At 36.7% G+C, this 19,289-nt stretch overlaps 1 protein-coding gene across 2 annotated transcripts in view; it reads left to right on the forward strand.

Annotated features, from left to right (window-relative positions):
* Positions 1–19,289, forward strand: part of Itga1 (integrin subunit alpha 1) — a 160,552-nt gene that overhangs the window by 76,282 nt on the left and 64,981 nt on the right. For both annotated transcript variants that reach the window (XM_046456353.2, XM_058583117.1), the window contains exon 7: positions 14,688–14,836. In XM_046456353.2, the coding sequence (XP_046312309.1) occupies positions 14,688–14,836 (149 nt within the window). The remainder of the gene's footprint in view (positions 1–14,687; positions 14,837–19,289) is intronic.

Genomic DNA, 19,289 nt, shown 5'->3' on the forward strand with positions numbered 1-19,289 from the left:
ATGTAGACACCTTTGATAATGTCAGAGCAAGTTTTCAGAAACTAAAATGAAGTCTCAAAAGAATCCATCACATTATAATCTCCTTTCTCAAACTGTATAAACAAATTAGTAACTAACCACTGGATATTGCTCAAAATATCTTTTCCCCTATATTAATTTACTTCCTTAAATAAAAAACAATGCTGTAGGCTCTAGCTAAAGAAAGTCAAATTGTTATCACTTCATTTTTGTTTTCCACCAAGCCTCTGTTTCTGAACACATCCCCTTTTATCTCCTCTAAATGAAGTGAAAATTCTTGCAGAACTCTTTCATTCAAGACACTGAGTTAATTTTAATTAGTTTAATGTTTTTTAAACTTATATGGTCGTACATAAAATATGGAGCAGACATAATAAATAACAGGCAAATTAAATGTCAAAAGAGACAGTGTGTACAAGGTAGGAATCAGCACTACAACCTGAGTCTGCATGGTGTGGGGGTGATCAGAGGGCATAGGAACCTCTAGGAATGTACATGCAGTCCACTGATCTCTCCTTCCTCTCTGAGACTAATTTGGGAGAATTTTCTGAAGCAGTGAAAAAAATGGTCTGACTATATATATATCAGTGTTAGTCACATCCAGGTTAAACTTGTGACATAGTACACTCATATACACAGATAGGTGTCTGTGTGCTTCTGTGGGGGGAGTTAGCTCCCCCCCCCATGATATGTACAACTTTCCAAAATGATAAAGATTTTCATAGTTGAAGAGTTCAAATTATAACTCATAAATAAAAGCAAAATATCATTTTTCACTAATCCAAGGTTGAATAGGGCTCCATAGAAGTCTAGTTGAAGGGTTCGGTCATGTATATCCCACTGACAACAGAAAACTTACTGAAATCAGTGTAGAATCATTAAAAGGAAATGGGCTTTTTCATATCACAAAATGTAAACTTTCCTAGTTGCAACTGTGGTTGACCTTCTCAAGTGAATCATTAGAGATTTGGAAAGGATACTGTTATCTCTTCTTTCCTTAGGGCATGAGTCAGCCTGCATCCTCAAAGACCATTCTAGACTTTTCACTTGCTCTTACTTCTAGCACAAGTTGCCTTAAGCCTCCTTTTTTCTGCTTCTCAAGATCCTTCTCTCTTCCTCCTTTCTGTTGTTCTCCTCTCTTCTCTCATCTTGGTCAATAAGATTTCATAGACCTATAAATTGAAAACTAGGAGGTCTAAGAGCCCCAAATGTCACAGTATGAAGGGAATGTGAGAAGCCAGGTATATTGTTCAAGGTCACCTTGCTTGTTCATAGTGGATCAGAACAAACAGATCTGTCATTGCAGTCCTATGCTTTTACTTTATGAGTGCTATCAGAGCAGGTCCCATCTAACTGCCTAAATAGTATTTCTCTATCCCTTTCTATTTCCTCCTCCTTCCTAGGGCAACCCCTTAGCCGGAACCACACCGCGCTTCCTGGCGCCCCACTCCCTGCTTGATATACCTGAAACGAATTGCTTGCTCAGTGTTCCCTTTTCCACCACTTTTCTCTGTGCTGTGCTCTCTTCCCTTCTACCCTGTTTTGTCCTTTCTAGTTTACCTTCTTATCAAATCTTTTCCTTACAGAGCTAATAATATTCTCTGAATATCATTTGCATTTTCTAATATTGCATAGTCATCTGAATATTTTATTTTACCTTCAAATTCACTTATTTTACTCTAAAAATGTTTGTAGCTATGAGTGAAAATTAGTGTAGCTGTGATGAGTTTGAAGTCATTCTTTAGCTTCAGGAATTCGGTCTACAAGCTTCTTTCAGAATAATAATCACTGTTTCAGTGAAGTCCTGTGCCAGTGACTCAGTTTTGGAAATAGATAACAATGATTTATACACTCCTCTCATTCTGCTACAATTTTGTTTTTTACTGTTAGAACTGCAATTAACTTACCTTACTAAAAGTCCTGATGCTACCAATCAGTGTGGACTTTTGTTTTTGTTTGTTGTTTGTTTTGTGTGTATGTGTTTTGCTGCTCTGTTCAGAATCACAAGAAGACAAGGATAGCACTTTTTATGTTTCCAGCTTATTTTGGTGTTATCAGTTCATCCACGGGTTCTTTTGCTCAATTTGAGAGAGAAATGAGGAAGAGGTGAGCAATACTTATGGATGAGGCTGTTTGCTTATGCTCCAGCACAGGAGAGACCCTGCATGGGTTAAGGTCCCCAGACTGCTTCTTGAGGATGCAGGTTCATAACTTACACAGACACGAAGGGTGGGATTGCCAGGCTGTTGCACTAGATTTCAGGATTTCTGCACACATCTTGTCAGTTCTTTGCCCTTGACACTGGGTTTGGTACTTAACACAGTGATCTGAATGCATGTTGGGTTTGTCTGTACTCAGCTCCAAAAGATAAAGGTGCTCACTACTGCCACCCCAGGAAGTTCATATAATGGTCAAGTTCAGGCCTATTGCATGTTTGGTGTGTGTGTTGTGTGTGTGTGTGTGTGTGGGTGTGTGTTGGCCTGTAGTTGGAAGGTGTGGAGTCGGGGGCCAGAGTGAGTTGGCAGCCCCTGAACCTTATATGCTCAGCAGGAAACCTCACCTGGGGAATCAGGGCCCTCCCTTCTTCAAGAAACTATTCTGCTTGTCTACCAGGGAATTCCAGCCTGCTCTGATGAGCTTCATGGAGTTGTATGTATTTCTTGAAGGGAACAATAACTTTATTCAGAACAATAGGGGCCATCCCTTGGAGCCCAGAAGCACCAGTGAATGGAGGGAAAAGAACTTAGTCTGAGAAAGAGAAGTGGAGTCAAAGTTATTTAGTTTTAGGACCCCATTATATACAGAGGAACATTTCTTAAAGAAACAATGAGCACACTGTCATTTGTAGTATCTTCTAACTTTACCAGAAAGAATCTGCTTCCTAAAGACTATCTCATCTCTTACATCCATGACCAGCCCAGCATTCTAATAATCAACCCTCAAGAACACTTGTTGAATACATGTGTATCATAGTAAATACAGAGTTGTATTCTTCTCTGATGTAGACATTTAATGAGACTTTTTCTACAGCTGGCATTTTTAATATTCTTTTAAGTAAATTAACTTATACTTTGGTCTTTATTATTCATACTTGAATATCCACTAATCTTTTCATATTTAATTAAACTATATCTAGGACTAGTTTCACAAATAATTCTCTAAAATAAAGGAATTGGAAGGGCAGATTACCTAAACTATTACATTTCCTAAACAACATTGAATAGGGTTTTGAGTATAACATGTTCAAACTGTCTTTAATGTTTGATATTCCTTCAGTGGATTCAGAAAAGAAATTCATTCATAGAAAATTTGGAAAGATACTTCCTCTTTTGAGAAATGTACACTGAAAAACATGCTCATCTTTCATGTGGTCTCACTGTAATCCCAAGAATGGACAATTTGTTTTGACAACCAATTTTCCCCTGATCAGTTATTAATATAATTTAGTAAGTTTGATTTCCCTTTATTTCTTTTGTTTGTGTTTGAATGTTTTTTTGTTTGAATTAAAGCATTGAATTCTGACTGATTGGCAGAATTTGCTGCTGGAATTTTTTCTTCTCCTTATATTTAATTTTTCAACCCCGATTCCTGAAAGGAACAAATATCAAAACAAATTCTGGGAGACATTTTCCAGAAGTTGCAAAGATAGAAATCTAAGAGCAAGCAGAGTAGCAAACTCTTAGACATCTCAACCACAGCAAAATTATAAAAGCATCAGGGATGGAGTTAGCAGGAGGATTATGTTATGAGGATTTCTCTGTAGGAGGACCTACTGAGAATGGCTTCCCTGGGATCATACAGTAATCTTGATGTTTGTCTATTGAATTGGGACATAGTCAACTGATGCCTGACTCCTGCCTGAAATATCTAAAGGGCACAATAGCAGTGTCTAGTGATGGACAGACAACTCAAAGAAGAGGTAGCTGCCCTGGGATCAGCCTATTCCCAGAATTTGTTATAACAACAACAAAAAAGAAGATTATGTTCCATGGGTCAGTCTGGGTCACTCAAACGGAGAGCCAGCATGAGGTCTTGTCAGGTCCTGACCATACCGTCTTGTAGAAGTGAGTGAATGCATGTGCAGAGAAAAGCAGAAGACATGGGAATTTCTATAGACTATGGTCATTAAATACATTCACTCTGTGAAAGGATGTAAGTGAGACATCTCAGTCGAAGAGATTCTTAAAAAAAAAAAAAAAAAAAAAACCCATAAAGAAGGGATATGCACCTCTCAGGATTTGATTCATCTTAGGATAATATCAGTCCAGGAAGAATTTCTGTACCACTGACTTTATCTTCTCTACCCCTGTCCCTGAAAAGGCAAAAAGTATACTAAGAAAAACAAGTACAAAAGCAAATAAAGAAAAAAACTGCATGTCCTTTTATAACCACAGGCTTTTTACCCCCTATATGTCCTTAGTAGGAGAAGAAGAGAAGGTTTGAATACAAATTAATTTTCATGTTTTGTCTTATGAATTTTTTTTTAATTTAGAACTATGTGAAATAGTTGTAATTTATTCTTTTTTTGTTTACCAGAAAATATAGCAATATCATGTGGCACAATCTAAAATATAGTGCCTTATTTATTTATTATTTATGCATTGCTGAGGATCAAACCTCAAACATGCTATCCAAGAGCTCTACCCCTAGCCCTCTAGCGCCATATTTAAACAGAAATCTTAAAATTAAGAATTGAAGCATATGGCATTTATCTTTCCATTCAGGAATAACAGGAGACCTTCACCCCAAATAAATTTTAAAGGTTACAAGGAAAAAGGTGGCTTTCTGATTATGCCTCCTTAAGCTTTGTTTGCTATATTCATTGCAATTGTTCATTTAGTACCTTAAAATAAAGATTAATTACATCAATTTTATGCTGTTATAAATTTGTCATTTAATAATTACAAATGGTAAAAGACAGTCTCTAAAGATATGAAATTAATTTTTACCTCCAAAAAGATGAAGGAAACAAGGTAGCAAGCAAGGAAGGAAGGAAAGAAGAAGGGCAAATGAAAATGCTTGCCTGAATGTTTTCATGTGACAATTAATATGCATCAGGGAAATGCAACAAAAGTTATGGGAGCATCCATTCTAAAGAGTTCTGTATTTCTGTGTGGCCCCATTAGCACTTTTGCAAACATAGTCAAGGAATTTTTGCTAACCAATCTTTTACCCAAGATAGAGTAAAGGCTATAAAATTGCCTTAAAAAAAAAACACCTATAAAAACAAACCTGAAACACTCTGAGCTTGCCATAAAAGATATGATGGTATAAACATTATGGAGGCCTTATTGATCCTCAATACCTAAACATAACATTGCTTTTAATAATAAATGGGAATGACATAAATATGTCAAATACAAGTACATCACCCTAAATAAAACTAGTAAATTGTGAGACTTGATATAAAAGTGAAATATACTAATGGAACAATGTCTAGATTGTTCACATCAAGAGTGTAGCATAACATTAAACCAGGCAAAATGAACGCGAGAAATTAATTAAATTTTAGGAATATTATTTATCTTTCTTTTGACTGCACATTTTATGGCCTTTTCCCTAGAAGCCTTAAATATGGGGCTTGATTCATTGTTTTCTAAGTCTGAAAGAAGCTGAGCTGAGCCCTGCAGCTATCCTCTTGTCAATCATGCCACAGTTTTTGAATATGGTACAGTGAATGTACTGGCATCTAATCTCCATCCCCCACCCCATTTCTATCTAACATGAATCTGAATAATCATTCTAAAGTAAAATTCAGATAGTTTCCCTACCTAAAAGCCTTGTATTGGCTGCTGATAATATTAAAACTCTCCAGTGCACTTAAAGGCACTGGACACCTTGTCATTCTCTGTGCATCCAGTTTCCCCAGTGCCTCTGTCACTTTTTGCCTTTCAGACTCCTTGGCCCCGCCCCCCCCACTCCCCCACTGCATGCAATGTGCTGTGTTCCTGTTACTCCCTCTGTCTGGAATGTCCTTCTCCCACCCTATGTACCAGGTGAACTTAGATTCAGCTCAAATGTCATTTTTCTGTAATCTTCTTTGATTATCTTGACTACCCTTCCCAAGAAGAATGGTTTCCCCTCACTTGTTTCCATAGCATTTCTAAACTCTTCAGCAATTGATAGTATCACTCCATGGTGGCCTTGCTCTTTGTTTTGTAGATCTGCCTGGTAGATGGTGAATACTTAGGTGACAGAATTGTACTTTCATTCTTTTATTTATGGAATACCATCTACAGCCTCGCCTAAAAGAGGCAAGTCAATCATGTCAGAAAAACAGAATTCCTGGAATTTGTAATTTCTTCTATATTAAAAATCATCATTACCAGGTGTGTGGTGCACACTTGTAATCTTGTATACTCAGGAGCCCAAGGCAGGATGATCACAAATTTGAGGACAAAGGACGTAAAATCAACATACTATACTGACACAACCACATCAATGTTTATAGTAGCTCAATCAAAATAGCCAAGCTATGGAACTAACCTAGGTGCCCTTCAACAGATGAATAGATAAAGAAAATGTGGTAGACGTACACAATGGAATATTCCTCAGCCATATAGAACAATGAAATTATGGCATTTGCCTATAAATGGATGAAACTGAAGACTATGATGCTAAGTGAAATAAGCCAGTCCCAAAAAACCAAAGGTTAAATGTTCTCTCTGATGTGTGGATGGTAACCCATAACAAAGGAGAGTGTGGAGAGGAAGTATAAAAATTTATTGGACTAGACAAAGGGGAACAAAGGGAAGGGAGTAGGGATGGGGATAGGAAAGAGAGAATGAATTGGACAAAATTTTCCTATGTTCATACATGAATACACCACCAGTGAAACTCCACATCATGTTCAACCACAAGAGTGGGATCAAAATTGTAATGGGTTGCACCCTGTTCTTGTATATTATGTCAAAATACACCCTACTGTTGTGTATATCTAAAAACAACAAATAAAAAATATGGAGGACAGTTTGGGTGATTTAGTGAGATACTGTCTCCAAACCGAACAAAATGTTATAGATGTAGTTCAGTGATTGAGTACTTGCCCAGCATTCCCTCAAAGGTCTTGTGTTCATTCCCTAGTAAAGGAAAAAAATATTATAGTACTCTCTTTCTCTTACTCTGATCCACTGAGCTAGAAAGAACTTCTATGTAGGGACTTCCCTGAGCTCCTCTTGGAAGCTTTTCATGTTTTCACCTCTCTACTTAACACTTAACGTTCACCTCTGTTTTTCTTCTTTGCAGGTGTTCACTCTCCTTGCTCCATTTTTCCTAGCCCCAATTTCTAGCCCTTGCACTTCCCCAAAAACGAAATGTTTAAAGTTTGCTGTGACCTCTCCTCTCTTTGCATTTTTGTTCCTCGGTCTTTTGTTTATTGCAGCATCTTCTATGGAACAAGAAGCCACCTAAAGACAACCTGTTATCTTTGGCCCTTTATCTGTTATCTGTCAATTTTACTTCTGTTTCTGAAGACTTGTTTACTTAGGAAATCATCGTCTATCTTTGAATCAATTCCATTTATGTCCTCTCCATAGTTACAAAAGGTGAAATCTGACCTGAACTAAAATAGTGCCAGAAAGGTCTGTACTACAGTTAACTGAGATTGCAGCCTGCATTCACAGCCTGACTTATCACATGAGAAGCATGTTGCAGGTCAGAGCTTTTGTAGCCTCGTTTGATAAAATGAAATATACATTGGCCAGACCCAAAGTCTGAGGTCTTATCACATTAAGCAATTGTGAATCTTACAGTAACATGGAAAACCTCATGGCTTTACAATGTCATCAGTTCCCAAAATAAAAACATTGGTTTTGTAATGTTAGTTGTTGAAAGAAAGTCCAGAAATTTAGCTCATGCTAGACATTAAAATTTAGGCACTGACATTATAACTCTTACAATAAAAGGTAATAATATAATTCTAAGTGAATGAATAATCCCTTTCCTTTATAATTCTTTGATTCAATATACCTCATAGCTACTTTAACTACTTCTGTTTCTTAAACTCCTGTGTCATTTAAGACATTTATCAAAGTCTTAAATGTGACTGGATTTCATGACAGAATAATCAGAATGGCCCCCTCTCCACAATTTATGGAATGCCCCTTGCTTTTATATGTTCTTACATTTGTTCCTTCTTTTTTTCCTAGCCCCAAAAGGATGAAGTCATTTAGGCAATTCATTCATTTAAATTCAGCAGATATTTGTGAAATATTCAATTGATCACAAACTATGCTAAGCGTCATGGGCAATAATAATAGCCTGTAAAATTTTGTCCCTGATCCCAAAAACATTTCCAGCTTTAAAATGAGGTAAAATCAGCAGGGTTCTGTGGTGCATGCATGTAATCTCATCGACTCAAAGGCTGAAGCAGGAGAATTGCAGGTGTGAGACCTGCCTCAATTACTTAGTGAGACCCTAAGCAACTTAGTGAGACCCTGTCTCAAAATAAAAAATAAAAAGGGGTAGAAATTGAGCTCAGTGGTAAAGCAAACCTAGTTTCAATTCCTGGAAGCTAAAAAAAAAGTAAAGAAAGGAAAGAAGGAAGAAAGAAAGAAAAAGGAAAGAAGTGAAATGAAGTAAAATCATATATTTGAATAAATGCAATACATAATGATATGTCATAAATATAATAAAGATCATGAAAGCAAAATAATTAATTGACCTTTAAAAGTAAGTAACTCCTATTGTAGATCAGTGTTTTCCATACTATGGTATATACGGTGTGGAATATATTTCTCACAAAATATTCCCTAAGAAAGAATAAAATACATTATGTCTTTCTTCCAATTCATGATTTACAACTCACACTTTCATATTAAAGACCCTGAGAATATTTTCAAAAGAGAGCAGTTGGAGACAGGAATAAGAGAAACACTGTCTCTTTTGCACCATTTGAAATCTGTGGCATTTTTATATAGATGGGGGGAGGTGGAGAGAGATGGGAGGGGGACAGGGATTCTGGCATAAAGATACATGTATAACTGCTTTACTTGCTGTTTCCAAGATAATTCCATATGGAATTCTTTTCTAAAACCGTGCCTATTATTATATGGGGTGATAGAACTCCCTGGGGAAAAAAGCAAGGGGGTATTAGTTTGGGGAAGGAGGTTATTTGAAAAAGAATTATAGATCATATACTTGAGTGGAAAATTCAAATAAGTGTTCCAAACTTTTTGTTCATGAAACAAAAATCAAAGCCTGATTTTGTGCCTGATTTATGCTATAGCCTGAATCAGCTCTCAGGCTTTTTTGGTTTTAGATTGTTATTAGATGCCTGTGTCGTCTGTTCTACCTAAGAAGTTTAAACCAAATCTCCCCAGGAAGTAAACATGTCCCTTCCAGTTATCTCTGAAAAGGAACTGTCCCTTCTCATGTGACTACTTACTCCTGCTTTGTATTTCTAGAGTCCATGGTAAATGTGTTCACTCTAGGAATGCCTCAGTTCTCTCTTTGCCATTCTCCCCTAAAGAATGTCCACCTCAGCTAGGCATGGTGGTGCACACTTGTAGTCCCAGCAGCTCAGGAGTCTGAGACAAGAGGATGGTGAGTTCAAAGCCAGCCTCAACAACTAAGTGAGGCCCTGGGAAAGTCAGTGAGACCCTTTCTCCAAATAAAGTATAGATATATATATATATATATATATATATATATATATATATATTTAAAATAAGAGCTAGGGATGTGGTTCAGTGGTAAAGTGTCCCTGGGTTCCATCCTCAGCAACCAAAAAAAAGTCTACCTCTAATCCAGTTGCTTCTTTTAGCTGCTATCTTGCTTATTTATTTCCATGTAACAATATTCCTGGAATCTTCCTTGTGCATCACTCCTTAACAGCTCTCCACTTCTCTCCCCTGGACTTTGTATCATTCCAGTGCAATTGATGACTTCAGATCAAAAGTGATGATTACTGGTTGTGCCTCTCTAATTTTTGAAAATGGTTTAAATTCATTTAATTATCATCCTTGAGATATTTTCCAGCCTTAAGAACACTTTGTTTCCTCCCATTGTATTTTTATACTGAATTACCTATTATTTTTTACCTGGCTAACTTATTCAGGAAGCTGGATCTCCCTCCTGCATGAGGCTTTTCAATGTGAGACTATGAATATGCTCATGATTCTCTTTCCTCCCACCACCTCACAATGTGTCTTCAGTACCTGGCTCACTTTTTATCTTTAATTCTCATTTGATTCTGCTGCATATATCCATATTATGCTTGTATCAGTCAATCAGTAGTTGTATCTACTTTAAATGATAAGCTAAGGTGGGACTGAAACTATTTCAATTGATCTGGGTCTCACCAATACTCAGCACAGTATTACATGTGTTTGTTTTGTGGTTTGACCCTTTTCCTGTAATGGAAATTAATAAATGGTACCCTTTTCTGGGGACGACTCACAGCAGGCCTTATTCCATCTGGTTTCCTAGGAAACGAGCAGCCAGTATCAGCCAGGGACTTGCACTGGACGTTATTTCCCTGAGACTTGGGTTTTTCCTCCCCCACTTTTCATTTCCCACACTTCTTTTTAGCTCTCTTTTTCTGCTTATTATTATTTCCATGAGATATCAGCTTTACTTGCTCATGTGAAGTGTTACAGTCATCTAGTTGGAATGTAAGAAGGTCAGCTGTGAGCAGCAGAGCAGCAGAGCAGCAGCCAGGAACAAAAGAATACATAATAAGTATGGCAGAGTCCATGCTCTTTACCCCTGCCTTCTGTCTTGGAACTCACAATGTAGCAGAGGGCTAAAGTGTGTTCACAGATCAGTTGTGAAGCATGCAGCACTCACAGACAAATCTGCTTCAGAGTTCTGAGAAGATGAAAGGCAACATGGGCTCTGACCAGGTGGGGGGAGTTTTGTAGAGAAGTAGAACTTGAATTAAATCTTACAAAATAGGTAAAGTTTAGCTTAGTTGGAAGGAAAAGGAAGAGCATTTGGTAAGGTGCAGTTATTCCTGAGAAGTCCTTAAGATGAGGGTGAATAGACAAGGTAGGACCAGACTCATGGGAGAAAAACTAGATTTTAACATTTTTTGAAGGAACCTTATATATCAAGAAGCAGCTTGAGGTTTTATTTGTTTTCTTTTAAATTAGAATAAAATGTTCTCTTTTAAATTATATTTCAAAGTCATTGAGGTAGGCAATGGAGTGATTGGAGGTTTTGGAAGAGGGAAGGGATGTGATGAATACAGAATGTCAGACGTAATCTTCCAGTAATATATGGAAAAAAAATGAGGAGAATGGAAATGGAAGGAAGAAGATCACCAGTGGAAAGACCAACATTGCTGTGGTCCAAGTTCAAGGCAATGGTATGTGGCCTGAGCTAAGACAGGAATAAAGAAACATGGGTGATAGCTTCCTTAAGTTCCATTCTTCAAAAGGGAGAGTTGAACACTGAGAGGATTCGCATGTTAGTTATTTATTAAGGAAGCAATTCCAATAAAAAATAGGAAGGAATCTAGGGAATGAAATTGGAGTAGCAACAGGGGTGTGGTTTCAGATGAAGTCCAGGCCTAAGCCTAATCTAAAAGGGGAGCTCCAACTTGGGTCAAGGGGCAGGTTCTTTGTTCCTTGGATGCAGGCATTGCCTGTGGGGAGAGTGAGAGGTGGGGCGGGAGAGCATTCCTTGGCAATTCTGGCTCTTTAAACATTTGCGGCAAAGCAGTTCAGGAGTCTATTATGTTTTGGATGTAAGGTGTATCCCAAAAGCTCATATGATAATGCAGTGATGTTCAAAGGTGAATTTATTGGATTGTGAAAGCTGTAATCAAATCAGTCCAGCCTAGTTTGAATGGACAGGGTGATAATTATATGCAGGTGGGGCAAGCCTGGAGGAGGTAGTCACTAGGGGTGTGCCCTGGAAGGGTTCACCTTTTTTTGTAGTCCCGTCCCATCCCTATGCCTCCTGGCTGCAGTAATGGAGCAGCATTCCTCCACCATGACCTTTTACCATCTACACTGCCTCATTTTTGGCCTAGAGCAATAGAATCAGAAGACCATGGACTGGGACCTCTAAAACCAACTGTGAGCCCCAAATAAACTTGTCATCCTCTAAGTTGTTCATATCCAGGTATTTTGTTCGTGGCAACAAAAAACTGAATAACACAAGTCCAAGGGCAGTGGGCTCAAGAAAGTCTCAGGTGGAGTAACTAGAAGCTAAGTATACAGGTGAGATGAGGGAACCATCAGCCTTAGTTTCTCCTGTATCTTAACATCTACAAAGGATAAGTTTGTAATAGAGAATAGAAGTAAGACACATGTTAGGGAGAGAGGGAGGGAAATAGATAAATAGAAAATATAGATAGATAATAGATTGTAGATGGAGATGTAAAATATAAGGGACTGATATCTAAAACTTAGCAAGATTTAAATTTTCACTATTCTTAGTGTTATTTATACAGATAATGGAATAGTTCATAGAAGCCTCTATAAGATACATAAAGCATGTTGCATAAATAAAATATTAACATACATCCAGCTCGAAGCAGCCTTGTTTGGTTGTCAGGGCTCCACCTCCCCTCATGAGCTCTCTTCCCCAGGTATAAGTGGGATGGTTTCTTTCTCCTGAGGAGTTAACAGTTTATGGCATAAATTTGACTAAAATCAATAAATGGGAACAAAGTACACTCATTTGTACAAAGTAGTAGGACTGTTGGGCAGTACTTAAATGTGCAACCCCATTCAAAATCCATGGTCATTAATTTTAAAGGGAGACCAGTTGTGTGGTGTTTGCATAGCAACCGTTGGTATCACAGAAGTACACTCAGAGTAGAAGGTGGGATTTAACCAGATTTGGAAGTTAGCCAAGTGAGTTAATGGAGGGGAAAAAAAGGTTAAGAGAGTTAAATTGTTTCAAGTAAATGATTATAGACATTGGACCATGAAATCTAGGCTAAGTACCAAAAAAAGTAAGATTGATGAATTTATTTGAGGTTTTGCAGTCCTAATGTGGCCAAGAAATTGATAAATTGGGTGTTCTCAGTAAATGAGCTGAAGTAAATCATCAAAAAGAAGAACATGTGATTTAATTGCTTGGCTGCAGTTCTTCCAGATCATAAGGTCAAAGATGAGACCTTGCAAAGGATGGCATAGGTAAGCTAGAGTAAAGAAGCTGAAGAAGTCAAAGAAATGAGAGACAACAGTGTCCAGTAGACTATCCAGGTAGATGCAAAACCTTTCAAGAATAATGGCTGGAGTAGAAGTGAAATTTTTCAAATATTCTTTAGCCTCTAGCTTAATCAAATAAAAACACAGGGAAGTAAAAAACAAAATGAACTCTGCAAGATGTCCTGAATGGATGAGCAATTAACTTTCACCACATTATTTATTCACCTTAGGACCTAGGATTAGGTATAATGATTATCTTGGAGACAAAATCATTTCACTTTTATTTATACTGAACTTTTAGATACCAAAAATAATGTGAAAACTATATGGATTCCTCTTAATAATTATCCAGTGTCACCCAAGTTTACTAATCAAAAGCTAGTAAGGTCACTGGAGAAAAACATTTAAATCTATGCAGAAGGGCTGGTTGTGGTGATATATGCCTGAAATGCCAGCGACTTGAGAGGCTGAGGCAGAAGAATTGCAAGTTTGAGGCCAGCGTAGGCAATTTAAAGAGGCCCTAAGCAACTTAGTGGGACCCTGTCTCAAAATAAAAAAATTTAAAAAGCTAGGAATGTAGTTCAATGGTAAAGCACATCTGGGTTCAATTCCTAATAGGAAAAAAAATTCTATGCAAAAGATAATAAAAAAATAGCCATCACATTTAATTATATATCAAGAAAATAACATGAATTGGTGGCGTGGATATTTCCTCATGAATTTTTTAATGCTTTATGTATTTAGTTGGTGTTATCCTTCCTTGTTCTCAAAGGTATTTCTGGTCATCTTTGTTCCAAATAACAAATGGCTTGGGACAGATGGTAAAGGATATTGGGTGACAGGTATGTTCATAGAAGAACAGAGCTAATCTACTGAATTTATTGTGTTTTCATTCAGTTTATAATGTACATCTCATCTTTCACTTACATATATTCTCTAGTTCTTTCTTATTATCTTATACACAACTAAGCATCTTTAAGGGAGAATTCATGTGCTCTGTTTCTGTTAAAAATATTATCCATTTGTGTTTTATCATGTACTCCAGTGTATTTCAGCATCTCCTCTGATTAGTACAAGGGAGCAGGGGAGGTGACTAAAGAATGGAGGGTTTTCAGGGGCACATTTGAGGAGGAGTAGAGCCCTGGGATAAATAACCAGACACTCTTTTACCCCTTCACTATAGGAAGTGAGTTTTTAAAACTATGTCTTAATTTATGAATCTGATCATATAGCAACTTACTTCTGTTACTATAATTTGAATAAACTAGAGAAGAGAGTAAAATGAAAAAAAATAAGTTAAAATATAGCACACTATTATTTTTTAAGCCTGCCAGAATCACTCAGGAAACATTGTTGAATAGATAAACCAGTTTTGTTCTTCAGGCTATTCATACCCATAGAATGATTATGATTATTGCTATTGAAGAAAGATTTCTGCACTGAGAGATTTTCAGACCTATCTAAGAGGCTGAAATGTGTTATATATGACCTTCAGGTTTAAACTGGAGAAAACTGAAAATGAATCTTGCCAGATGCATAACTCATGGTGGTTTGGTATTTCAGGTTGGAATTGTACAGTATGGAGAAAATGTAACCCATGAGTTCAACCTCAATAAGTATTCATCAACTGAAGAAGTACTTGTTGCAGCAAAAAAAATTGTCCAGAGAGGTGGCCGCCAGACTATGACAGCCCTTGGAATAGACACAGCAAGGTATTTGAATAAAAACCCAAAGTAAAAGACTATACAAAATAACTGCTCGTGATATTACCCTCTGAACATTTACCTTGGTGATATTTAATGACCTCTTGTTTTAAATTAGATTTAGAAGATTAGCTACTAGAGAATCAAGCTTTTCTATAATGCAATCTCACAACCCTTCTTACCTTTTCCCAGTATTACAAGAAACAATAATTGATTGGATGGAGAATCAATTTTTTAAAAGCACATAGTCTATTGCATCATGATCTTGAGTCTTAATGCTAGTTAACAGTTTCCCATCAATTCTTTGTTTTTACCTTCTTGGAATCTCAACCTAAAAGTATGGATTAAATGTAATCCTCTCTCTCAATATCTCTCTCTCTCTCTCTCTCTCTCTCTCTCTCTCTCTCTCTCTATATATATATATATATATATATATATATATATATATATATATATTCTAGTTTGTATGTATATTTTTAGTAATGATTTAGGATTATTGAAGCTTTCAGGTAATAATTTTTAGGAAGCCAAATTAAATGTTGTCTTATTTGAAATTATTTTCAGTGCTGAGTTTGAAAGAAATGAAAAAGGCTTCATCATTTGTACTGCTTTGTGTCCTTCCTTTCTTGCTTTGAATTCTCTACAGTTTGCATTCCTTCCTTCTTCCTTTCTGCAGATTTCCTCATGGAGAACACAGAGCACACTGTCCTCTCTTACAAATGCTTACAAACGCACATTTTATTTCTTGCCTTTTCCCCCAATTTCCTCTAGTTCTTTTCTCTTGATATTGCTCCCCTTATTACCGTTCAACCTAGCAAGCTTCTAAACAAAAACTGGAAATTACTCAATTCAACTCTAATAATAATCAAGAACCCTTCTGTTCAACTGCTAGATTTTACCTGATTTTGAAGAGCTAATTGCCCAGGGTCATTCCCCTGTCAAAATCAGTGTCGTAAAGAGATTAAAATGGAGATTAATATGGAGACTACAAAGAATGGGTTAGGATAGTCAGATATTTAAAATTTCATGTGTAGCTTCAGTCTCATAAATGTTAGGAAAGCATGTGGGTTTCGTTACATGGGTTTCAAGAGAAAATAACCACCAACAGAAGGAATCATTCTGCATTTACCTGCCTGTGGGATCACCAATCTGCATGCACAGTGTGCATATATTTAGATGTCCTGAATGTGCCCTCTTTAGTAACTGACTAAATGTGACCACACATTCAAAATAAATCCAATTGTTCTTTGAAAACTCTGAGCCTGCAAAGAATTGTGCATTTTCCAAAGGCAATCACTTAAGAATGAATATTCATCTTTGAAACTAATTGAAGAAATATTCTGACTGCTTTTTTTCCTGCATAAATACCACTCTAAACAGTATGTCTCTGTATGGTTTTTGCCTACATGCTTCACAAAGAGTCTGTGTGAAGGAAACAGAATTTGTTGAATTTTTAATATGCACTAAAATTTCATAGTAATATTGCAGCACTAACTATTTTTCTCATACATTAGGTTTTCATGTTTATGCATATTTTAAATTGCTTTTTATTCCTTTCAGGCAAGGTGAGGAGGTGCAAACAACATTTTAAATTTCTTAGAATCCATTATCTTCATTTTCAGTGGCTCCCAATTCAAAATACCTTTTAAATTTTTCATTTCTTCCTATACCAAATATTCATTCCAGATAATAGGAATTACACTATTTAAATATAAGGCTAGATTTTCATGACCCAAAGAAAGTAACTTCCCTGGGATATTTTAATTCTTAAAGGAGTTAATTTCCTTGGAATTAATTTCTAATTAATTTCTTAATTCCAAGAAAGAACATTGGATTCTGGTATTTTGGAGACAAGGACAATTTATTAAGGAATATATTTGAGATAGAAAGTATATACTCAGGAGCTTTGTCAGTGGACACTCTTCTATTACATAAATTCAGCCCTGGTTTCAGAACAACCAGATTTTCTTTAAGAACAGTCTTTTAATCATCTCCTTCAACTGACATTCATTTAGTTCAGTTATGATCTTGACCTTTAAGAAAATTAGCAAGCTTTGGCAGTCCTCTAAGAAATTAAAATTACAAAAGGTTTGAATTCATGATATCCAGGTCCAAACTTCTCTTAAGGCCTAATTTTGGGCATCTATTTTCACATTTATTCATATATTTAAAGAAGTCAAAAAAATTTTATATAGTATGTTGAAGAAAATTATTCATATATTTGTTAAAGATGATGAGAAAGACTTGATTCAAGAGGGACCACTGTTTTTTGTTTTTTGTGGGGGTTTTTTTTGTTTTTGTTTTTGTACCAGGGATTAAATTCAGGAGCACTCTACCACTGAACCACATCCCTAGCCTATTTTGTATTTTATTTAGATACAGGATCTCACTGAGTTGTTTAGCACCTTGCTTTTGTTGAGGCTGGATTTGAAATTGGGATCCTCCTGACTCAGCCTGCCTAGCCAATGGGATGACAGGTGTATGCCATAGCATCTGGCTTTAATGGAGGCTTTGTAGTAGCTAAGAGATGTTGGGCTCAGCTTGGAATACAAAAACTGTGGAGCAGAGAAGAAAGTCAGTGGATGGAAAATTACTCTAAGGAAATAATGAGGCTAGGGTAAGTCTTGCTAGACTGACTCAACATGATTCTTGCTGAAGGCAGGTGAAGAGTAGAAAAAACTCCTTCTATACTCTGAACTTTCAGTGCTTCAGTTTCAACACCAGATGAGTATGTTCTTTTTTCACACTGACTAATTCTCTGACACCAGATACAATTTACTTCAATTCTGACATCAACTAGAGTTTGTGCAATTCCCTACATCAATGGCTCAGTCCCATAAGACTTCAGGAGCCAACTGTAATCAGTAGATTTCCAGATTACCCACACCTTCTGACCAACTTTGCTATAAATCAGAGGTTCCTATAATGTCATTTTGGGTTTGATTGTTTGCTAAAGTAATTCACAGTACTCAGGAAAGCACTGGACTTATATTTATTATAAAGTTATAGAACTCAGGCACATCCAGATGCAACAGATATCCAGACCCATATATGGGGAAGAAAGCCCTGAGTTTCCATGTCTTTTCTGGGTGTACCACCTTGCATATGTTCAGCAACCTGGAAGCTCTCTGAACCATAACTCAGGGGGTTTTATGGAGGCTTCATGAGGTAGGCATGACTAATCAGTCATTAATTCAATCTCTAGTCCTCTTCCACTTTGTAAAGAATGGGGACTGGGGCTATAAATTCCAAGCTTCTAAATATGGCTTTGTCCTTCTGGTGGCCAAATCCCATCTAGCAGCTCACCAAGAGTCACATCATTAGACCCTCCCACCACCCAGGAAATTCCAAGGAATTTGTAATTATGTATCAGGAACCAAGGGCAGAAGACATAGTTCTTACTTATTAAAAGAAAAACTTCAGATGAATTAAATTTAACAGTGCATTTGAACAAAGAATGACCCATGAATCAGGCAGCACTTAGAACCAGAAGAGGGTCAGATGACTCTGCTTTAGCAGCTTCAGTTAAAACTGGACTACACAGGCCAAGGACAAAGCTAAGGGTGAGAGCCTGGTCTAGAAGAGGACTCAGAGAGTTTGATTCAATTGTGGTTGAAGAGAAAGATTTTGTGAAGTATACCAGATAGAGAAATACAGTTAGCCATTTTTTTCATTGTTTTGGAAAATTTAAGGAAAAGAAAGAATTTAAAGAATAATAAATGAAATCTTGTGTATCTATCCACATGGAATTGACAATTGTCAACATGTTGTCATATTTGCTCTAAATATGAAAAGGAAAAATAAATCACTGCCCACATTACCAGATCTTTGCCCCTGATCCAAGATACTTACTCTTGTGCTTTTCCTGTGGATCCATGGCAGGACTCACAGGAATCCTGCAACATTTGGAACAGTAGTTTATGAGGGGTGCTTCTTTGGCATATATATCCCTAACTGCAGCTTTGCATCCTTATAATAAAAGTAAAATATTTAAAGGCACAGTTAGTGCAATGATTGTTACACTTTATTTCAAAATCTAAGAAGAGTATATTATGAAATCCTTTCATTGTTTCACTCTTTATTAAAGTATATTCCTCTCTTCCAAGACTCCAGAGAGCAAAGTGAGTTGAGTAAAAGGAAGTAATAGATGGGGGGAAAGTATGTGTGTGTGTGTGTGTGTGTGTGTAGAATAAATAAACAATAATTTGTCCATTTTCTCTATTGTCTCTCTCCATAAATGCTTATTGAATTAAACTAAAATTCCTTTCTTTGGGGTTAGGTTACTTTTTCTTTCTCTTCATTTCACCTCCTCTCACTCCACCTTCAGTGGTTTGTGTTCTAAAACCTAGTTTACCCACTTCCTCCTTTTCCCTATAATCTTGCCAAATTTGCCCCTGACAGACCACCAACCTCTACATTCTTTTATTCCTCATGCATACTCTGGTCACACTCTCCCTTTGAA

This window comes from Marmota monax, unplaced genomic scaffold (genome assembly GCF_021218885.2).
Source record: "Marmota monax isolate L192 unplaced genomic scaffold, Marmota_monax_Labrador192_F-V1.1 WCK01_AAM20220418_F8-fsc00037, whole genome shotgun sequence".
Taxonomy (NCBI): domain Eukaryota; kingdom Metazoa; phylum Chordata; class Mammalia; order Rodentia; family Sciuridae; genus Marmota; species Marmota monax.